At 39.2% G+C, this 24,674-nt stretch overlaps 1 protein-coding gene across 11 annotated transcripts in view; it reads left to right on the forward strand.

The window, feature by feature from the left end:
• The window catches only part of LOC126094569 (protein kinase C and casein kinase substrate in neurons protein 1-like), a 550,603-nt gene that overhangs the window by 518,603 nt on the left and 7,326 nt on the right, over positions 1-24,674 (forward strand). For 10 of the 11 annotated variants that reach the window (XM_049909035.1, XM_049909027.1, XM_049909033.1 and 7 more), the window contains 7 exons: positions 6,765-6,913; positions 6,999-7,187; positions 8,273-8,499; positions 8,947-9,067; positions 10,473-10,577; positions 19,385-19,533; positions 22,122-22,276. In XM_049909035.1, coding sequence (XP_049764992.1) covers positions 6,765-6,913; positions 6,999-7,187; positions 8,273-8,499; positions 8,947-9,067; positions 10,473-10,577; positions 19,385-19,533; positions 22,122-22,276 — 1,095 coding nt within the window. The remainder of the gene's footprint in view (positions 1-6,764; positions 6,914-6,998; positions 7,188-8,272; positions 8,500-8,946; positions 9,068-10,472; positions 10,578-19,384; positions 19,534-22,121; positions 22,277-24,674) is intronic. The other variant, XM_049909034.1, reaches the window with a different exon arrangement.

The raw sequence follows: 24,674 nt of genomic DNA on the forward strand, positions 1-24,674 counted from the left end.
GCATTTCATGAAGTTTGCTGTGTGTGTACCTTCCTCCAAATATGGAAGAGGCTGCAGTAACAAGGAATGGAATCAATGACTGGGTGCACCAGTTAAAAAAGAAGAAGAAACATATTACAGTAATAGTGAGAATTGTAGTCTGACAAATATTTATACACGTACTTGACAGATAATAGTGAACATACTGTCAAATACTGTCACAAGAATTCCTTATATTACTGCATACTGGTAAAAATGAAAGCCAATCAGTTGACTTTACCATGAAGCAGGGAATGGTAGAAAGAAGGATGGTGATGTAATTGTCCAATGGTAATGAGGCCATTACAGGCAGAGCGAAAGTGAAGATTGGACAAGGGTGGGGAAGAAAATTGACAATGGCATTTCCTTTAAATGAGTTTGTTAGACCACATTAAACCTAAGTCAGGATGATGATGATGCCACAGATTAGAAGCTAGCAACTTGCAACGGAAAGTACAGTGTTCTAATCTCTGCACCACCTCATTCATTTCTTGTTGTGAAGTTGTAAATTGTTTGGTACCAGTGCTCATAATAAGTGATAGGTTATGTTCCAGGCACCCATCAAAATATTCGACAGAGGTACTTGTTGTGGTCACCATTCCAAAGACCTGTTTTGCTGGAGCTCTCCGTGGCCAGATTGTTGCAACCACATTCTCTTTGCTGTAGTGAAGCATTGGTCTTTCTGTTAAAGGTATACAATGCCCCCACCACCACTACTTTTGTTACCCAAGTAACAGTGCCTTGATGCCTCACAAGTCAGTACGTCTCGTAGCAACATATCGTTTCCTTTAGTTAAGTTGTGGCATAAAGTTCTTTTCTTTCCATTTTGATTCAATACCCTCATAATTAGCTACCTGATCTACCATCTAATCTCCAATATTCTTCTGTAGCACCATATTTCAAAAACCTTATTCTCGTCTGGTCTGTACTCTTTATTGTCCATGTTTTGCTTCCATCTGAGGACATACTCACAAATACTTCAGAAAAAATTATGAACACTTATGTTTATGTTGGAAGTTAACATATATCTCTTTTTAAAAATCACTGCTGTTTCTGTTGCCAGTGTACATTTTATATCCTCTTTTTCTGCCATCATAAGTTATTTTGCTGCTCTAATAACAGAAACATGTCTACTAGTTTTAGTGGCTTAATTCATATTCTAATGCTCTCACCTTCATCTGATGTAATTTGGTTATGTTTCATTACCCTGGTTTTACTTTTGTTGTTGTTCATTTTAAAATCTTCAGAGACAAGGACATTGTCAGAATTTTCCCTGGGAAGTGCAATAGGACTGGTCTTCTTTTCTATACACACAAAACAGATGGGATGAGCAGTAACCTGTGACAGTTTGCTGATGATGCTGTAGTGTATGGGAAAGTGTTTTCATTGAGTGAATATAGGAGTGTACAGGTTGACTTGGACTGAATTTCTATATGGTATTGGTACTGGCTTGTTCTAAATGCATAGAAATTTATGGTAATTCAGATGAGTGGGGAAAACAATCCTGATGCTGCCAGATTTGGAGAGGATGTAAAATGCAGGATGGCTGTAGCAAGAAAAAAATGTTTCTGAAAAAAAGAGCAAATTGTTAACAATGAATATTAATTTAAGTGTTATGAAGTCTTTTCTGAAGGTATGTTGTCTGGAGTCGTATCTTTATGTGGATGTGAAATGTGGACGATAGAAAAAATCTGTACAAGAAGAGAATAAACCCTTTGAAATGTGGTGTTACGGAGGAATGCTGAAGATTAGATAGACTGGTTGAATAACTAATAAGGTAGTACAGAACCAAATTGGAGAGAGAAAAGCTATGTGGTGCAATGTGACTAGAAAGGGATTGTCAGTTTGCAAATGAAAGGAAGTGTGAGCTGTAAAAATTCTGTAGAGAGACAGGGGCTTGAATACAGTAAGCAGGTTCAGATGGATGCAGGTTATAGTAATGACATCGATGAAGGGGCGTGCTCAGGATTGACTAATGTGGAGAGCTGCATCAAACCTGTCTTCAGACTAAAGAGCGCAACACTATATTATCTAACCAATGGTTTTGTAATTCACCTGTCAGCACCTTGCTTCTTTAGTATTGGGATTATTAAATTCTTTTTGAAGTCTTAACATATGCATGCCTCTTATACCATGCTTACTAGGTTGAACAGTTTTGTCATGATTGGTTCTCCTTTGCTTTTTTTATAATTCTGAGGAGATGTTGTGTATCCTAAGAGTCTTGTTTTTACTTAGGTCTTTCATTACTCGTTGGATTTTTCTTGCAGTCTTCTGCCCCATCTGTTTTTTGTCTCCCCCGTGCCCTGTTTCCATAATATTGTTGTAAATTTCATTTCTATTATGTAAACTTTCTCTATATTACTCCAGTCTTACAGCTTTCCATGCTTTGCTTTGGTTTGCATAATAGATTTATGCCAGAACTACAGTAGCCAAATAATCAATGATTATTTGTCAGCAATATTGCAGTGTAGTCTCTTGTCAGCATTGAAGGCTCTGCCCAGTCTCATGTGTTCCCCACTTCCCTGTGCAAGACATACCCAACTAATATTGTACAAACCACCAATTCTTTATTTGATGAAGAAAGCAGTTACATACTGTGACAACCTAGCAAATTACAAATGTATTATTATGGTAGGCTAGGTATTCTTTATAACTTTTCTCTCCTCATAAGTTTCTCTCAACAGTTAATATGTTGCTGATTCATTCCCCTCCCATTCTTGTTGTATCTGAACTACTACTCTACCAATAATGATGTCAATATCGGTAGATATAAAATTCTAATTTCTTTACCAAAATATTTAGGAATAACTTCAGATGAGTCCTGACCTGAGAAAAACATGAAGTAATCATCATACAAAGTGTCGCATGACATTAATTAGACACGTGGAACATAGGGCATAACATTTTTTCTTTGCTACAAAATAAGCATGCCCTGTTCGTTGTAGTTATAACCTGTTAAACAAGTAGATATCACCTTAAATGAAATGTGCAACCATTATTAGTTACTCAAGATCTAACATCCTTGGTACCCACAGACATTAGCAACACAATCAACCCAGGTTATGAGATAGGCGTAGAAGCAGCGGATGTTCCCATCTCACTGAATGGGTGTGCCTAAGTTCATAAGAATGTGTTGTGTCAACACACAAATAAGGGTGGACAGCATGGAAGTCATCAAATAGTTGGATCAGTGTCAGATACCAGGAAATACAACTCGTCTTGTGAGATGACTCCTCAGGATTGCAAAGACCAACAAATCGGGAGTCATTTGCTGAAAAGTAAATTTTGTTTGCTATGACAGATCATGGAAGATGGAATTGACTCCATCTTACACAGTTTGACCCTTACAGGTATGGGCCTGATATACTTTAACAGATGCACACTTAAGTTTCCAAGGGAAGACATTGCTATTCTTCGTCCTCTTTTACCAGGTACCTTTCCTTGAGAAATATTTTTGCAGCAGTTTATATGTGTTCCCATTCCTCATTACATGGCGGCTGAGAGATTTTTCCGCGTTTTGCTGTATTTAGGACTTTGTTTTCTGTCTTCATTTTCTGGACAATGTCATTAATAATTTTATCTTTCTGTGACACTCTTAACATTCTCCTGTATGGCCACGTCTCAAATGCCTCAAGCCTTTGTCAGAGTCCATGTAGCAGTTCCATAGAAAAGGATGGGGAATATGAAATGCTACAGAAATTGTAATTTTGTTTCGTGTGAGAAGTATTGATCATTTTACAAAATGTTACTTTGGCTTTGTTGACCAGGACTTCTAATTTCTTTGGAGTTACCCCCTTAATTGGTTCCCAGATGAATGTGTTTGTTTACCTGTTCAGCAAGTTTTCCATTAATGTTGTGATGACAGTTTAGTAGGTCTTCCTTGATTATGAGTGTTAATTTTGTTTTCCTTACAATGATTTATAAGCCATAATGCTCACTACTTTCCATTGATTTGGGATACAGTATGTTGAAGACTACTTAGGCTGTTGGCAAATATTACAGTATCATTAGCATAGTGGATATTGCTCAGCTTCTCATAATTGAAGTCGATACCTTCTTTGATATTTTCAAGGACGTCTTTGAAGACATATTCTGAATAGAGCTTAAATATTAGTGGCAACAAAATACAACTTTGTCTCAGTCCTCGGCATAACTTTAATGTGTCACTTTCTCATTTTCTGCTCATACAGCATATTGATTCCAATATAGATTGTGAGCCAGAGGTTTTTGTCATCCATTCCATTATTTTTTAACAAGTCGGCCCTCTTACAGTGTATTCTACCAAAAACCTTTTGATAATCAGTAAAGCAGGTATAGACTTCACAGTTCATTCACCTGCCTTGAGATGACTGGGTGTTTGTGTTGTCTTTATCATTTCATCGTCATTCATCCACGTGGCGAGATTGGACTGAGCAAAGGTTGGGAATTTGTATGGGCGCTGATAACCGCGCAGTTGAGCACCCCATAAACTAATCATCATCATCATCATCATCATCACAGTTCATGTCTCGACACCTCTGGAATAAGACCTGAATGCTGAAAAGAGCTGAGTACTGACAGCATTTCTGGAGCCAAATTGTGTAAGTGCCATTTGTTCTTCACAAACTTTATAGATTATTTTGTGAATAATTTTTTAAATTACTTTCAGGAGATGGCTCGGTGACATCAGTGTTCTGGAACCACAATGCTTAAAAAAAAGTCAAACTCCGATTGAAGACAGTTTTGAGGAATGATTACCCAAATTATACATTTTATTGAATAGTGTTGTCAACCATTCTATTGGTTCTTCCTCAAACATCTAAAGGAATTCAGGAGGCATCCCATCTGGTACTGCTGTTTTCCCATCTTTCATTGCCATTACTAGCAATCACCCTTCTTCCACGATAATATCTGGTCCTGTTTTTCCTGTGACTTGAGGTGAATCTGGTCTATGATCATGGAAAAGTTCTTCCACATGGTTTCTCTAAGCATGTACACTCCTGGAAATGGAAAAAAGAACACATTGACACCGGTGTGTCAGACCCACCATACTTGCTCCGGACACTGCGAGAGGGCTGTACAAGCAATGATCACACGCACGGCACAGCGGACACACCAGGAACCGCGGTGTTGGCCGTCGAATGGCGCTAGCTGCGCAGCATTTGTGCACCGCCGCCGTCAGTGTCAGTCAGTTTGCCGTGGCATACGGAGCTCCATCGCAGTCTTTAACACTGGTAGCATGCCGTGACAGCGCGGACGTGAACCGTATGTGCAGTTGACGGACTTTGAGCGAGGGCGTATAGTGGGCATGCGGGAGGCCGGGTGGACGTACCGCCGAATTGCTCAACACGTGGGGCGTGAGGTCTCCACAGTACATCGATGTTGTCTCCAGTGGTCGGCGGAAGGTGCACGTGCCCGTCGACCTGGGACTGGACCGCAGCGACGCACGGATGCACGCCAAGACCGTAGGATCCTACGCAGTGCCGTAGGGGACCGCACCGCCACTTCCCAGCAAATTAGGGACACTGTTGCTCCTGGGGTATCGGCGAGGACCATTCGCAACCGTCTCCATGAAGCTGGGCTACGGTCCCGCACACCGTTAGGCCGTCTTCCGCTCACGCCCCAACATCGTGCAGCCCGCCTCCAGTGGTGTCGCGACAGGCGTGAATGGAGGGACGAATGGAGACGTGTCGACTTCAGCGATGAGAGTCGCTTCTGCCTTGGTGCCAATGATGGTCGTATGCGTGTTTGGCGCCGTGCAGGTGAGCGCCACAATCAGGACTGCATACGACCGAGGCACACAGGGCCAACACCCGGCATCATGGTGTGGGGAGCGATCTCCTACACTGGCCGTACACCACTGGTGATCGTCGAGGGGACACTGAATAGTGCACGGTACATCCAAACCGTCATCGAAGCCATCGTTCTACCATTCCTAGACCGGCAAGGGAACTTGCTGTTCCAACAGGACAATGCACGTCCGCATGTATCCCGTGCCACCCAACGTGCTCTAGAAGGTGTAAGTCAACTACCCTGGCCAGCAAGATCTCCGGATCTGTCCCCCATTGAGCATGTTTGGGACTGGATGAAGCGTCGTCTCACGCGGTCTGCACGTCCAGCACGAACGCTGGTCCAACTGAGGAGCCAGGTGGAAATGGCATGGCAAGCCGTTCCACAGGACTACATCCAGCATCTCTACGATCGTCTCCATGGGAGAATAGCAGCCTGCATTGCTGCGAAAGGTGTATATCCACTGTACTAGTGCCGACATTGTGCATGCTCTGTTGCCTGTGTCTATGTGCCTGTGGTTCTGTCAGTGTGATCATGTGATGTATCTGACCCCAGGAATGTGTCAATAAAGTTTCCCCTTCCTGGGACAATGAATTCACGGTGTTCTTATTTCAATTTCCAGGAGTGTATTTATTCATTTTTGTCGATCAGCTTATTGTCGTTACCTACTCATGTAAATGAGGTTCTTGCATGGAAGTTCCCAGTTTTTTTACTGTCATACAAGCATTAAAGTTGTTGTATTTACTTTGTAAAAGTCTTAATACATGAGAGTTTTTGTTTCAATCTTCGTTTGCTTCCCTGATTTTCCCCTTCATAATTTTGTTTGATCTTGCACATTCACCTGGGGTTGATTTTCAGCTTTTACCTATTTTTGCCTTTACTGTTCTGTACTAAAACTACATGATTATACAGTTTGATTTTTGTTGTTTAATTATATAGCTTCTGACATGAGTAGATGAAAAAATTCATTGTTTCAGGCCCAGAGTACGGAACAACAGAGGCTGCGTGGAAGGGTGTCTTGGTTGAAGCAGAGAGACTATGCGATTTGCATCTAAAGGTTAAGGACAATCTATGTAATGATGTTATGAATCAAGTGAAAACGTGGCAGAAAGATACCTACCACAAAGTAAGCACGATTTAAATAATTGTAACAAATCTCTTCATCATACAGCTAATGGAAATTTAATGATTTTTGTATTTTTTTATTGCAGTCAATGATGCAGATAAAAGAAAAGAAGGAAATGGAGGATGCATTTAAGAAAGCTCAGAAACCATGGGCAAAACTGTTAGCTAAAGTAAACAGAGCCAAAAGCGACTACCATGTGGCATGCAAAACAGAGCGTTCTGCTTGTAACCAAGAAAGAAATGCTAATGCTGACAGCTCTTTGTCTCCTGATCAGGTGAGTGAGTTCATGTTGTTTAAAATCAGCACACACACACACACACACACACACACACACACTGCTAATTATGGATGGAGTAGTGGTGAAGAGTAATTCAGACCCTTTACTTCGTTTCATGTCAAATTAGAGTGCTCATGATAAGTTGCTTTTGATGTTCGGGTGCCCAGTTCATAGGACATACCATGTCCGATTTTGTGCAGGCCTGGGTTTTTCAGATGTCACAGTTTTAATTGTGTGTTGGAAGTACCTTGGTTCAGGGGACAAACACCTTGTCAACGAAACTACTGTTTGCAACGGTATGTTGGGAACAGGGTTTGCCATTGGTTATTGTACATTGTAACAGAGGATAGATGGGGCATGCTGTGAGAAACCATTCATCAATTCAGTGCTGGAAATAACCAATAATGGATAATCGTACCAACCAACCTTTTCCCTTTAGGGTATGGAAGCTGCTAGATAACACATTGCACTGAGCGTGCTCACTTCACTTGACTGGGCACTCAATGCATGAGAGCACCTAACATGAATTGATTAGTCATGGTACAAACTGACAGCTGGACACAAATACATCAAAACCCATTTAAAGTGATTCATCTCATTATTTTTGTGTAGAGTATTTTCCATGGCATCAGACTGGGCACTTAATGTGTCAGATATCGCCTCTCACTGGTGAACAATGTAAGAGCCTAATTTCTGATTATTTGCAACATATTGTTCGACTGCATGACCCAGAAGTATACTGAGTGTACCATTGGATCCATAGCCTAAGATGAAATAGTACACATTTAGTGAAGTGCCCTGAAAATGTTGGTGATGCTGTGTGTACTGCTCTTTTATGTACTTTTCCACCTGCAGATAGTGATATAATAAAATAGGGTATCCAAACTATATGCTTGTCTTTATATAAGAAACTGCAAACTTGGTTCAAGATGGATTCTGTTCATTGTGATAGTGGAGTGTTGTCACTTACACTTTCCTTTTACATCAGATCTGATTTGAATTTATAGACCACAGTTTCTTAATATTATATACTTTGTTTTTTTGCCTATTATAAAATATCTTTAAACTGATTGTATTTACAGGTTAAAAAGATGCAGGACCGTGTGCAGAAGTCAAAAGAAGATGTACAAAAAGCAAAAGAGAAATACGAAGCAGCCCTTGATGAGATAAATTCTTACAATCCCAAATACATGGAGGACATGACTGTAGTCTTTGACAAATGTCAAGAAATGGAGGCTCAGCGATTGCAGTTCTTTAAACAGACGATGTTTTGTATTCATAAGTGTCTGAATGTTTCTCAGGATCCAGTGTAAGTAGCAAATATTCATGGACTGTATCAGAATTCATGGAATTTGTATTGTTAGCAAATGTGTGGGTTTGGATTTGGGGGGGAGGGGGGGTATTGAATTAAATATGGGTCAGTTCACATTTCAAACAGGCAAACTTATCATTAATAATGTAGGAGTAAAGGTAACAACTCACCATAAGGTTGAGGCATCAGTGCTCAATAGCCCCATAAATGAGACTGAAATCCACTCAGGTATATGGTAAATTACTACCTTTGCTCCTTCCTTTATTTATATCTTGCCAAGAACTTTCTGTTATCATATTTTCAAACTTGTATTAAGAATGATGAAGGAAGTTGGTTAGCTCTGATGCTGTTGTTGCTCTTGTGTACAAAGTTACTATACATTTTCTTGTTTTACAAATGGTATCTGTAGGTGGTAATGTTTTAACTACTATCACTTTTTTTCAGTTTGCCTCAAATATATGAAGAGTTTTACCACACAGTTAACAATGCAGATCATGAAAAGGACTTGAAGTGGTGGTCAAATACACATGGTGTGAATATGGCTATGAACTGGCCATATTTCGAGGTAGAACCTGCATGATATTTAAAATTATATGTACTGTATGAAAATATTACTGCTTCTTTCTTTTTCTGTTCATTGCTAGAATGTAGTGTGTAGTGCATTTTTACTTTACTCTGCCACTACAGCGAGGTTACTGACAGATCGTTCTCTTTCGTAGATGAGAGAAAGGATAATGTTATATATTCAGATGAAAATGATTATTACTTTTCCACAATTCATCAGTAACACTGCAAATCAGGAATTAATTCTTCCATACTGTTTGTATAACATATTACATCAGGATGTTTTAATAATCAGCTGTGAGGACAGTCACGAGTCCTGGTTGGATAGCTCAGTTGTAGAGCACTTGCCCGCTAAATGCAAAGATCCTGAGTTTTATATTACAAACTGTAGGAAAAGTCATAACTGCATCTACTTTAAATATGTTTGTAGGTATCAATAATAAAACTTGTCATTACAGAACGACAGTTCGTAACAATATTATGCAAAGGATAGTTGCTACTCACCATGTAGCAGAGATGCTGAGTCACAGATAGGCACAACAAAAAGACTGTCACAAAATGAGCTTTCAGGCAACAAGGCCTTTGTCTAAAATAGACAACAGACACACACACACACACACACACACACACACACACACACACACTCATCACACATTTCTAATTTTACAAATGATTGAGCATCCTAGAAACATAGCATGTCTGTAATGTCCCTTAAAATTTACTCTATGTGGCACTCTCCACCTATTTTTAGCCAGCCTTAATGATATAATGACGCAGAAGAAATGGAGACTATTATTTAAAATGGAATCATTATGCTTGAGGGTAAAATTTTGCTATTAGTTTGGAAGCAAAGGGGTGGGTTCGGTCAGTACATCTGCCTGTGATGGAAGTCTAATCTAGGCCACATTCTTTCTGGCCCATACCAAAGTTTGTTGGTCATAGTTCGGTTGTAGATGGAGAAGGCAGGGAGGAAGCAGTTTATTCGCGTGATATAATATACAAATTCATGACATGTAGCTTATGCAAGCTGCAAAAGCTGTAAAAGAATGCTGATGAATTAACTAATGCTTTTGGCAGTTTTCACAAATTTAAATTAATTTCTTTTATTTTGAGCTTTTCTGTCTGTATGTTTTTATAAATAACTCTATGTATATAAATGTGTACCAGAACTGATTCTGCAGTGATGTGATGTGTGTTGTTTTGCATGTAATCATAAAATGTTCAGTGCTTTCTTTTGTGTGTTGCTGTATCAACAAACTGCTAAATGTTAAAAGTTTGTGTAGTTTCTTTTACACACTATAAGTTAGTTGTTTATTTATTGAAACATTTTAGAGCATGCATTGCAATGGCATGCAATTAGTTTGTGTGTTTTGAAGCATGTTAGTGACCCTGCACGTGTTTCGCAGGAGTACACGGAGGAGTTCAGGGACATTGCAAAAGGCAAATCAAAGGCGGAGATCCCGATGGGAATCACACTCATCAACCAGAGGCCTGTTGGAGAAGACTTGCATGTAATAATTAAGTTTTTTAGTTGTACAGAATGCTATAATTTGTAGCTTTGTTCTCTTTGTAATAATAGCAAAGAAAATTCCAGCAGAGGAAGCAAGTGTAGTTCTGTTCAAAACCTTCTTAACGGATTAGTAAGTATAGACCATGCGAGAGCTCTTTGTCGTGTGTTCATTTTATGTTTGTTATCGCTATTATGAAGAAATTGTAATTTTCTGTAAGGAATGTACACTTTGACGCAACAAGATGTGGTCTTTCATAGGAGCACAAAGATACACACATTAAAAGATCTATCGCTTCGACTGAAAGTTACCTACACCTAAAATTTTAAGTACCATAGTGTACCACTTCATGATGTGCAGTAGAGTGCAGATTTGAGCTCAGAAATATTGATGTGTAATTCATTCAACATGCTAGTCAGACCTAGTGGTCTGCTAGTAAAGTGTGTACCTGGAAACTGAAAGGTTACAGGATTGAACCTCAGTCAGACACCAGAATATTTTAGTCTGCCTTTAGTGTAAACGTCAGCGGTGTGCACATGCTTGAAACAATCCAGTAGTGCTTAATGAAGTAATCGTTTAAACTAATAGCTTGGTGGAAATGATGCCATTCTTTGAATTTAATTGACACGGTGGTGTCAACAATCAAACTGTTTGAAGATGAATGATGTAAAGATCTCACTAGAAATTCAGAAATGATCCCATTATGAAAGCAACCAAGCATCTGATATTCCGGACTGCAAAAGAGTAAAACAATTTATCTGATATGGGTTGGGAAGACAGTTCTGTTTCAAGGTGAATCTATACTGTAGTGTTACGTATAGAAGAGTAAAGTAAACTGTTAAAGACCAGTAAGTGACAGACACCCAGTTATTACCATATAAGGGCATGCTAAAAGAAAAAGAGGACAGTGTTGATTGCTTTTGAAGAAATATTGTGACAAAAGTGATGCAGTTGCATTGAGATAGAACAGGAATCATTGGATGAGCCTCCTCCATTCACTGTTTAAATTACTCACATAATATGAAGTATTATATCAAAACAGGTAGTTCAAAGTGCAATGTGTGACATGAAATTTTCTAAAACTGATTCTTCAACAGACAGATAAAGTTACGAAATGTACACTGATGAGTCAAAACATTGTGACCACTGCCCACCACAATACTGAATGCTGCTTGGTGGTGCTGTGTGCGTGCGACGAGGTAAGGAAAGTATACACTGAAGCGCCAAAGAAACTGGTATAGGCATGCGTATTCAAATACAGATATACGTGAAAAGTCAGAATAGGGCGCTGCAGTCAGCAGCGCCTATATAAAACACTGTCTGACGCAGTTGTTAGATCAGTTGCTGCTGTTACAATGGCAGGTTATAAAGATTGTTTGAATGCGGTGTTATAGTTGGCGCACGAGCGATGGGACAAAGCGTCTTGGAGGTAACGATGAAATGGGGATTTTCCCGTACAACCATTTCGTGAATGTCAGGAATCAGGTAAAACATCGGATCTCTGACATCGATGCAGCTGGAAAAAGATCCTGCAAGAACTGGATCTACGACGACTGAAGAGAATCGTTCAGTGTGACAGAAGTGCAACCCTTCTGCAAATTGCTGCAGATTTCAATGGTGGGCCATCAATAAGTGTCAGTGTTCGAACCATTCAATAAAATATCATTGATATGGGCTTTTGGAGCCAAAGGCCCACTTGGGTACCCTTGATGACTGCATGACACGAAGCTTTGTCTCGCTTGGGCCCATGAACACCATCATTGGACTGTTTATGACTGGAAGTATGTTGCGTGGTAGGACAAGCCTCATTTCAAAATGTAACAGGCAGATGTACATGTACGGGCATGGAGACACCCTCATGAATTCATGGACCCTGCATGTTAGCAGGGGACTGTTCAAGCAGGTGGAGGCTCTGTAATGGTGTATGACTTATGTAGTTGGAGTGATATGGGACCCCTGTTACATCTTGAAATGATTCTGACAGGTGACATGTATGTAAATATCCTGCCTGGTCACCAGCATCCATTCATGTCCATTGTGCATCCTGACAGACTTGGGCAGTTCCGGCAGGACAGTGCGACACCCCACATGTCCAGAATTGCTACAGAGTGGCTCCAGGAACACTCTTCTTAGTTTAAACACTTCCGCTGGCCACCAAACTCCCCATGCATGAACATTATTGAGCATATCTGTGATGCCTTGAAGTGTGCTGTTCAGAAGAGATCTCCACCCTCTTGTGCTCTTACAGATTTATGGACAGCTCTGCAGGATTCATGGTGTCTGTTCCCTCCAGCACTACTTCAGACACAAGTTGAGCCCATGCCATGTTGTGTTCCAGCACTTATGCATGGTTGCAGGGGTCCTTCATGATATGTGGCAGGGGTACCAGTTTCTTTGGCTCTTCAGTGTATAAGTGAAGGAGAAATGAATGGAGAAGCGCTTTAGTGATGATGAGCCTGCAAATGGGGAAATTCACTGACACACTTTGGCATATTTCTATGGCCCAGTGGCTGCAAACTTGCTTCTCGGAATGTGCAAAACTAGTCAGCTGCTCAAGAAATACTATCATGAGCAAATTATGGAAACTGGCTGAAGGAGGGTGAAACCACAAGTAGGTGGCAAGGTGGACATCAGTGCCCTATCACAGAATGTGGATGTTAGAAGCTTTGTCACTCTGTAAAGTAGGATAAAAGTCGATCTGTGGTAAATCTGATGACACACTACAGTGCTAGTGTATGCACAAGTATTTCAGAGCACACTGTTCAACATGAGGTTCCACAGCAGATGACCCCTATGTGTTGCCATGTTGACTTAGTGACATTGTCAGTTAAAATTGCAATAGCTACAGGATAATTGAGATTGGACCGTGGATCAATAGGAACATATCATTTGTTTGGATGAATTATTTTTCTTGTTACATCAGGTCAGTGGTCATGTCTCGATACACCTTCATCCAGGCTAATGCCAACTCTAAATCTGAGCGCACCACAGATGCAGGCTGGTGGCTAGGGAAGGCATTCACCAGGGCTTCCATGGGACCTGTGGAAGTAATCAAAGGCACCATGGCAGCTATGGCCTATGTGAACATTTTTGCAGAACACCTGCATCCATTGCTGTGTCTTTCCTGACAGTGATGGCATCTTCCATCAGGTTAAGTGCCCATGTCACAAGGCCAAAATTGTGTTGCAGTGGTTTGAGGAGCACGATGGGGAACTTGTGTTGATGTTGTGGCTACCAAATTTGCCCAGTAAGAACCCAGTGGAACACTTCTTGAGACTGTTGGGCACCAGCTTTGTGTCCCTACCAAGGACTTGTCAAATCCATGCCGCGCAGAACTGCTGTATTGCATTCCAAAGGTAGACTTAAATGCTGTTAAGTGGGGGTCATATCATTTTGGCTCAACAGGGTATGTTCGTTTAAAAAACCAAATTATCCCTTTGTGTTTGCATCAAAAATTTCTGCTTCTGTAGTTATCTTACAAATCGCACATCATTCAAATTTTAAAATTTCATTACAATGCTTCAATTCAATTTACAATGTTAGAACTTGCTTAATAGCTCTAAGCACAATGATGTATGCAAAACAAACTGGAGTGTTTCCAGTGAGCAGGAAACTGGGTACATGTTTTTCCCTTACCTCACAAATTTAGAAAAGTGAAGATTGGAGTTCCACATCTAAGCAGTGCACAGTGCAGTGTGTAGAGGGGGGGGGGGGTCTTCGTGTTGGACCTCATTGTCTTTGAAATGAATGACTGTTAGAGTAATTTTCTTTCACCTTGCATTTTTAGTTGTTGTTACTACTAAATTACACAAGTTGTCCTCTTTTAGTAATTCAGTTCAAAGATTAAGAACAATTATTTGGTGTATTCAGTCCGTTTTTAATATTGTAGATGAATCAAATATTTAGTGATTGCATGTATATGGCAAAACTATAGGCTGAAACATTTAATTTGGCTTTTTGCTGTGATCACCATTTCAAGCATGACACTCATTTTTCAGACTGCATGACTATTACTTTGGGTTGTTCAAATAATTTATTGACAGATAAGAAACTGTACACTATGATAACTGAAATGTGCAAGGGTAGTATTTCATTTATGTGCTTTTTTTGGGTCCACAAAAATTTTATGCACAGAATTAAATTATGACAACAGGCAGTTTTGTTACATAGTTGACTGATTTGTAGGAATTATAATACAGAGGTCCAGAAAAATGTAGGCACTCTTTAATAGTTAATATTTTTGGAACAGTGATGTATCATTGCAATTTTGTTCGGTAGCGTAGTCCATTGTTTTCTCAACAGATCTTGGTGCATGTTTATCAGCAGACGACAGTGCAACGATAAATGAAGTAAGATTGTCATTTGAGCAATGCAAGGCCATGTTGAAGTGGTACTGCAAGTACGAAAACATGATGGAGGTACAATGGCAGTGTGTACAGAACTTTGCCACCAACATGTACAACAATTTACCATATTTGGGATAAATTTGAAGCAAATGGTACTGTTCAGGACATGCGTAAGGAAAGGTATGGCTGATCAAAACATCACCGAGTCCAGCCTTCCAGTGCTGCTGTGTTGCAACATTTTGCTAGGTCACCTCAAAAATCTGTGAAGCAGGCCACACGTGAAAGTGGAGTGAGCCAATCAAGTGTATGACGAATTCTGAAGGCTGCAAAGTGGAAAGTGTACCTTCCAAGATCACTATAAGCTGTGAATGAGAACGAGCTGGATGAAAGATGGAGTACTGTGAGTTGTTCGAAGTCATGCTTCGTGAGAATGAACAGTTCGCAAGGACGGTTATCTGGTCTGATGACACACAATTCAAACTGAACAGTACTGTAAACCACCATAACTGCTTTTACTGGGCTCCTGAAAATCCTTGTGTTCACATGGACAAACACGTTAATCTACTGTGTGTCAGTGTGATGTGGTCTGACATCGCACAGTTCGATTGGCTTATTCTTCTTTGATGGTACTATAACAGGTGACGTGCATCTTCATATATAGCAAACATCAATTTTACCTGCCATCTGAGAGATGTTTGAAAATGAAAGATTTGACTTACAAAAAGATAGGACTCCGCCTCACTACCATAGATGTGTCAGAGCCTACTTGGATGAAAATGTGAAGTACCTGGATGCCGGATTGGTTGAAGAGGAGCTGTTGAGTACCAACCACAGTCTCCAGACCTACACTTCTGGACTTGTACCTTTGGGGGACCCTGAAAAATAAAGTTCAACAACAGAAGCCAGCAACATTGAACGAGCTACAAGAAACAATCAAGGTGCCCTGTGCAGCTATCACACTGGCAACACTGACAGCCATAGTTCAGTCAATAGTTCAGTGGCATCGAAGTTGTTTGGCTGATAATGGGGGGCACTTAAACACAAAATAATCTACTCCCCATGCAAGAATTGTAACAGTGTATGATTTTATTCCATTAATATTGACTATCAAAGAGTGTGTACATTTTTCTGGACCACTCTGTATTTGCTCAAACACAATGTCAAAATAGCGTGTTTAGAACTGTGAAATGACAGAGGACTATCGACCTTCACTTACAGGCGACGGTGTAGGAAGAAAAATAAAGACATAATGCATGGAAACAGCATTCTGCATCACACTTAGAGACAGCCTTAGTCAATAGGTACTGGAGGGGAGAGAAAAGGAAGTGAGCAGTAATGGTTTAAATTATGCCAGGGAACAGTTGCACTTAGGTATACGGAAGAATTGATACAAAATTTACAGGAGCAGCTGAAAACTTGGTAGATAAACTCCTGCAAGTATACATTTCCCTTAGCCTATAGCTACTGTGAAACTGTCCTGTTATGGAACTGTTTTGCTGACAGCCTGTTAGACTATTACTGTGGGATTCCCTGTGTCTTGTCATTGATGCTAATTCCTGTGTATCTTGTAGTGTCTAAAAGCATGTTTAATAAGCAGGATTGGAAGCAAATTATCCACACCTAATCATACTATCACTTCTGCCAATCTCCAAGATAGAGGTACAAATAAATGTATCTGAAAGATACCCATTTGACTCACATAAAGAGCTAATTCCTAACAACTAGACATGGACTTGGAATGACTGCTTTTCACTGGCAGCACTCTCCCAGTAGAGCCACTGAAGTGTGCCATGTGGACCAGTTCAAAACTTCAACTTCACCACAGCCCCAGGATCGTGACTATGGTATTAGAAGAGTGCTGCTTTTTCAAAGGCTGGTAGGAAACATTCTATGGCTCCAGGATATAGGTCTATCTTTTTGCAAATGATCAACACTGAATATAATTCACTAACAGTGAAGGAACTTTATTCTCAGTTAAAGTAGCTGCTTGTTATTGGAATTTTGTATTAATTCCCTTGTAATGGGGTATTAATTACCTTGTGATGGATTTTGGTGATCCAGTACATTCTGTACAGGGTCAAGAGTCCTGAAATAGAACATGAAACTGTGGTCTTCGTTGGATTTTTGCTTAACAAATTCACCAAATGAGCTGCAGATCAGTTAACAAGTAGAAATTGCCCCGTGTGTAGCACAAGTAGTTGTAAGAAAATTTTCTCGTATGATACATTGATGACAATGTGTAATGACTTTTCCATTAGTGAAGCAACAAACTCAAATCTTTCTTCCTTACAAGTTGATGAGTAAGCCATGAAACAGCTTTGGAGGTTTCTTGGTTGTAATAACTGTAAAATGCTTGTGTTACTGTTGAAATTAAAACAACTTAGCTTTGCTTGATTAACATTTTATTGTAAATAGCCACTCTAAAACTGCTTTCATTAAAGTGTAACACAGCATATCTGTGCTATCTAAATTTCCATAAAATAACAGATAAAATGCTGCCTTGAAGCTAATAAATAACTTTTTGACACACCATCTGTAAAATACAATCTGCTCTTTCCGTGTCACCTACCAGTAATTTATTATAATTGACCTAATGGTCCTCATTTTAGTAGTATGATGCCAATATGCTAATGGCTAATCTACAATCCCTTGATGCTGATGATGATAATAATAATAATAATAATAATAATAATAATAATAATAATAATAATAATAAAATTACTACCTATGCTAACAAACTAACAACTAACTGTAAGAGTTGAGCTGTAAATTAAACTTAAGGAATGGAAAAGAATAAAACGTACTATTAACATGTGTACAACACTAAACGTATAATAATGGTATTTTCAATTGTTCTGTTGAAAAAATCCTTCAAGCTGACTAGGAACATTTACAGTTAAACGAAACTCATTAAATTCAGTGTGCTTTTAACACTTCGTGACACATTTCTTGATTCTTCATAAAAAGAGCTTTAGTGAAAAACAGTCAGGAGGTAGGGAATAAACCGGAATTGGTCACAATGCCATCTGTCTCTCTATGGATCCAGAAGATTTTTATTAGTTTTAATGCTGCAAATTTTCTATCAGCATTTGCAACTGGTATAGGTGCTGTTAAAAAAAGAAATGGGGGTATAAACAATTTACCAAATTGTTTGGGAAGGTACAGGACATCACATTGTATGAAGATTCATTTATTGGTATATTGTGTCTCTTGTACTCCTTTGTGTGAGGAAACAAGGTGATACACTGTCCTAGCAGTGTTCTAACAGACATCAAACAATGGAAACTCCAGGTAGGAATATCAACAATGTAGGAAAAGACAGATTGCTACTTACCATAAAGAAAACACGTCAAGTTTCTGACAGACACAGTTAAGACACTTGCATAGGCACAATTAAAGACACTCACATGAAGCTTTCAGCCACGGCCTTCATCAGTAAAAGAGTGTGTGTCTCTCTCTTTCTCTTTTACTGATGAAGGCTGTGACTGAAAGCTTTATGTGAGTGTCTTAATTGTGTCTGTCTGCAACTTGAAGTCTCTTCTTTACAGTAAGTAGCAATCTGCCTTTTTTTACATTAGTGATCCAAGAGAGATGTTCATAATGCTACAAGGGCACTGTTGAGAGGCATGCCTCACTCTAGGGCATGGGTGTTGCTCCTATGACCACAGAAGTAAAGCCTTTGTATTGTGCTGATCAGGAAGCAAAAACTAACAAATTGGGCTCTCTATCTGTCATCATTATTGGCAAAGTGTCTCCTTAGTTTGTCAGTTCAGTAGTGATGACTCGGGGGGGGGGGGGGGGGGGGGTTTACATGTGAAGGGTGTTAGGAAGCTACTGCGTTAAGACGCTCCAGATGACAATCAACAGGTGATTCTGTGCATGCGTACACTGGCCTGTGCGTAAACAGTATCATAAACTTGAGTGGTGTTTGAGTCTTGTTGCAGCTATTACTCAGTTTATAGAAAGATATGTCGTAGTGAAAGAAATAATAATTTTAGCAGCTTTGTGCTGTTTTTCTTTATAATTTTCAATGTATTACTTAGACTGAATTTTAGTAATGGCATTTTATGTTAAACACTTTCTGCATTGGTAAATAAGAAAAACTATAGAGCACGAACAATATCATTGTATTTCTTGCTAGTGTTTAAATTTTTAGAATGTAAATGAATTTATTACTATATTCTAGTGTGAGAGGGAAAGGGCTTTCAAAATTTGGTTATCAACCAACTTGCATAATGTAGAAAAAAAAACTTTTCAGTGTGAAGGCACGTATGTGTCATAATTTTAAATAGCATCCTCAGTAGGAATTGATTAAATTCGTTAATTACGTCTTGTCATCCTATAGGAAAAGAAATGACAAACCCATTCTTAAATAATGGGGTACACAGCTTAACATGATAGTGTTTGGTGATTTGTTTAAATATGTGTAGGGAAGTCTGTCATTGTCCTTTTTCTTTTGTTCAGGATTTCCCACCAGCTAATAACAAAGCTGCAAAGAAAGCAACAGGACGTGTGATTTCAACAGACGTTACAGCTGACAGTAAAGTGGAGAGTATAAGTACCTCAAAAGCCAAGGAGAAAGCTGATACTGCTAATAGGACGTCTACTATTACGTAAGTAGCAAAGATAAACAAAAAAGCTGTGTTGGCTGTTCTTTGGCACTTTACTCCTATGTATATGTCTTTAACGTATGGGCAAATCCGTAAGGCACTAAAAGTATTCCATGAAAACTTGTCAATGTTTAGAACTGCACGTTTATGTGGTCAGTAATTTATGTGCTTAGCTTCACATTACAGTCTACGTCAGACAGCTATTGGTGATTGGGCTGCCTTTCCTTTCACCCATTGACCCCCCCCCCCCCCTGCGGCTTGACCATTTTTCCCCGCCCTTTCACACCTAACTTGGCCATCAGTCACTTGATCATTCAGGGCTTTTCTGTGCCTCAGACATGATCATAGACACCACTGGAAATGTTATTATAGTATACATCTGGCTACTGATGCCTTTTGGGCTAGCCCTGTAGATAGTCTCCTTGCCACACATCAGATTTGATGGTGCCAGCTCGTCATCTCCTATGCACTCACTTCTGCCAAGATCTCCCCCCCCCCCCCTCCCCCAGACTGTGTGCTTCCCATGTTTTCTTGTGCCTCCCCCCTTGGATGATGCTCAGGTCTTGTATTAGGTCCAATCTCTTTCTAGGTCCTAAAGTCTAATTGCCATCCTCCCTCCCCTTCCTACCCCCACCCCCATGGCCTTCCAGCATCTGTTATGTCCAGTTTTTCAATTGTTCCCAATTTTACACTGACAGCTTTAAAACTGTGGATCAGGCAGGATATACTTTTACATCTCCTTCCAGTGTGGAACTCCTGTCACTGCCGGGAATTTGTTGTGTATTTACGGCAGAGCTTACAGCTGTTAGCAGAGACCTCTGTTTTATTAAATGGGCCTCCCTTGACTGTATTTTAACATTTACTGACTCAGTGAGCCGTCTCCAGGCTATTGACCAATGCTACTCTTGCCACCCTTTGGTCTCCGCTTTTCATGCCATTCTCGCTGACCTTTGATGTGCTGCTCGTTCAGTTGCTTTACTCTACATATGGAGTATTGTGGGTGTCTCGGAGAATGAATTGGCTGACCATTTGGCTAGAGAATGACTTAATTTCTACTAATTCACTTTGCTTATCCCAGGTGCAGATTTGAGAGTGTGCGTGAGATTTGTGCTTGCTCAGAAATGCAATGACATATGGTGGGCTACTGCCACGTCTAATAAACTCCACACAGTCAAGGAGACTACAGCAGGATGACACTCTTCCTTCCATTTCTGCTGGTGGAATGAATCCACAGTCCTGTATCATCTCCAGATTGGTCATACCAGGTTAACTCAAACTGCAACCAGTCACTTTTTTTGGAAACTTATGTATTCATTCTGTGAACCAGTTTTTGAACCTCTTCAGGCTCATCTTCAGATGGTTTTCCAGAAGTTACATAGCTATTTCAGGCATAATCCTGGGTGCTGGCTCTGTGACAAGAAGATGAAACATGCTTTAATGCATCCCCATGAATATTGTTTATCTGTCAATTTGGATCCAAAATTTAGTTTCGTACTTCATTCTACTTGTCACAGAGCCAGCACACAACATTATGCTTGAAATAGCTATGTAACTTCTTGAAAACAATCTGAAGATGAGCCTGAAAAGGTTCAGAAACTGATTCGTAGAATTAATAGATAACTATTTCAAAAAGGGCCATTTAATAAACAGTCATGGGTTCTGAAACATCCATAATGCCTCTAATATTGGTGGATGTTAACAGGTGTTTAAACTAGTTCTGTTTTCTCCATGAAAGTGGTTTTTATTGTCAGTTATAAGATTTTAATCTACTTCTGGAGCAGGGGCAGAGTGGTTGGGGATGGAACATATTCCGCTGTATGCTAGGTCTGGGAGATTTCAGACCCTCCCTCCTTGACTAGACTGCTCTTTTCAGCCCTCTTTTACTCTGCTTTGATCACTTTTACTCTGCTTTAATCAATTTTAGAATTGGTTTGCCTCTTTTTGCCACACCAATTGTCTGTTCTAGGTGCTTCATTCTGTTGAATAATGGGCACTCTTGACAGTACTGGATTGTGGGTGGGGCAGCTGTGGATGGGACGTTTCCTGTCACATGCAGAGCCCCGGGGACAGCCACCTGCTGACTTCCCTGTCTCCTTCATCTTGCTTTTAGTATTGGCGGATGTCTTTTCTTCTGGGTGCACCACTCTCGGATCAAGAGTTTTTTTGGTGCCTTGTCCCACCAATCGACTAACCATCAATCCATCCAGGAATTTGCATTGTTGACATTATGATATCATTTAAAATCCTACTTGAATTCAGGTTGATGGATGAAACTGCTGTTTTCTTTCATATTTTGGACTCTGTAAACATATTTTACTATTTGTAGTCCATATTCTGATGTAATAATTTTGGAATGTGCTGAGTGATTCAAAAAAAGTGAAATTCTTAGCAGCATGATGTATTTTTACAGATATGCACAAGAAATATGGGATTTTTTAAATAAGAAAAACTATCAAAATTTGAGTTAGGAAATTTTACTGTAATGTAAACTTGTACAGTTTTGTTATACCCAATTTGAACAATGACAGTCAGCAGCTTTTTATTGCACATCATTGAGAAGCAAGCAAATAGTATCTTTCTCCATATTACAGGAATGGCACAAGACAAGAAGCTAATCCATTTGAAGAAGATGAATGGGACGAAGATGCAGGTGAAGCCTTAGTTGACCATGGTGAACCTGGTGTTCCCGTGAGAGCGCTTTATGACTATGAAGGGGCAGAGTCAGATGAACTCAGCTTCAAACAAGGTAAAATAACGTTTCTTGAAATTCGCTGCTTCAGTTGATCATTAACTCTCATTTTTCATGAGAGACTATCTGGTCAAAATAGACTAATTGAAGTACGTGCACCTTTCATGCCTGCGTGTAAATCGGCAACCAACCACTTCGCGTATGTGTCTGTGACGTCATTATTCTCCACAAGCTCGCTTCTGTTATAGAAACTAATTTTGTGCTTTTGTGTCTTCTTAATCATTATTATGTTGTTTGCTTTGTTTTCATAACAATTGCAAAGTTACATAAGATCTTGGTATTCTTTTTTCCTAGTAGTGTTCTTCTAGTGTACATGAGAGACAAGATATCTGAAAGTAAAAAGTATTTACATTCTACAGAGGAAAAGAACATACGCTGTACATAAATAAGAATGTAAATATGTAAACTTGTGTAATGAAAATTAGTTCAACAGTGAAAAAGTCAAAATTAATGGATGAGAATAATAATTTTCGTTGTTATTTGGTGGTTAGCAATAAAACACCAAACGAGGATAAAGCTAAAAGGCGCTGTTAATGCATTCTGATGTGTTTGCAAATACATATTTTCTCCATCAAATAAATGTATATGTTCTGAAATGTTTGGATGACACTTTCCTATTTTTTCTAGTCATCAGGAGTGTAAACACTTTATCACACCACATTTGACGAAAACTTCCAGTATGAATTCTGCTTCAGCCATCCTACATTTTGCGAGTACATTTCAATTTTTCCATAAAGGGATAGTCCATCATAACCTCACTTTCACTATTCAGATGCCAAACTGCACAGCTGACAGCTCTCACAACACCGACAATTTTGACACTAACATGTAAACAAAAATGACCACTCACTCAATACGGGAATGGAATGACAGGAGCACTGCAGTACACACAGTTGTCTCGAGTAGTCAGTTGAGACCAGAAAATCAGTCATATAAAAGGAGCTTTAGATAAGGAAAAACTCTTTGTTTTGCGTGATTAAGTGTAGAGAAAACATTGCCTATGTATGCAACATAAAAATAAGGCTAAATGTTTGAATGGATGTTAAGAGTGAGTGGAAAGAAGGTTTCATGCAAACTTATAAAATTTAGCAGCTTTTTATTTTAAAATAATTGTGAAACAGAAGTATACTAAACATTATTTCCCATGTGGTTACAAATTGAATATTGTAAACAGTGGCAGATTTAAGATTTTTGTACCCCTAGGCACACTGCAGTAGATGCACACCTGCAAAAATATGTTTTAAATAATAACTCTACAGCTTTTGAATCACAATAAATGTTCTTTAAGCTGCTAACAATAAATCACATTATAACCTAAAATTTTTAAAACTAATATGAAGAAATAAACAAATCTTAATAGTCAGAAAAATTTGCATCTGGCTTTGATGGCGGCAAACTCATTAATCATTACTTAATAGCTGAGATGGTTATCTGTTTGGAAGTCAGCTTCGATGTGAAGAATGGACAAGGTGTTCAATCTCTCCTCAGACGAGGTAGAACACAGGTATGGTTTCAGCCTTTTTAGGAGCCAAAAACAACCATTCTGTAAATGCCTTACATAGAAACATTCCAAGAGCAATGTCAACATTCAGAAACCTGGACTATAACTGCTTCTTTTGTAGAAGTTTACTCATTTCAGCTTGTACATTACTAATCTCTTAATATTTCAAATGTGTCATGAAATGTACACATTCACTTGGGAAGGAAGGTTCTAAAGTAATTTCAGACAACACTTGGAGTTTTGCTGTGTGTACAGAACTCATGTCTGGTGAACTATTCTTAAGTTTACTGAAAACTGTGAATGGGCCTAAAATAACAGTGTTTTATAACTTTCCTTACTCCTCACTAATGCAACATACAAGGTGTTGAGTATTAGGAAAAATGTTTTTACTGTGAATTTCTCCCTACCAGTCAGAAAAACTACTTAAGCGGCCACTTCTTCATCAACTTAAAGTTTCCGTTTCCTTGATTTTTTATAGGTGCATTTGTAATCCAAATCAGTTGTATGTCCATGGATTTATTTTCATAATGGCAGAACATGCCATGAACAAAGCTAATAAACTCTTCAATTTATTCATATAATTCAAGTACTATTTCGATGTCAATATTTACTTCGCAATTTCGTATTTACACTATTAAATCTCTGGAGTATTCCCTTCCAAACTGTCATCATGAATATTTTTTCTAGTCTACTTAGTTGATTCAGTAAAGCTGAAGCTTCAGTTTGCATAAGTGGTTTCTCACAGGTATTCTTGGTAAAGTATGAGAGTATATATATAATGCTCTCCCAATTTTCATTTAGACTTACACATGCTTCCTCTTTTGCCGACCAACATATTTTTGATAAACTTTCAGCTGTTTTACGTCATGGTTTCACAGAAGAAAGACGTTGATC

The sequence above is a fragment of the Schistocerca cancellata genome, chromosome 8 (genome assembly GCF_023864275.1).
Source record: "Schistocerca cancellata isolate TAMUIC-IGC-003103 chromosome 8, iqSchCanc2.1, whole genome shotgun sequence".
Lineage (NCBI taxonomy): Eukaryota > Metazoa > Arthropoda > Insecta > Orthoptera > Acrididae > Schistocerca > Schistocerca cancellata.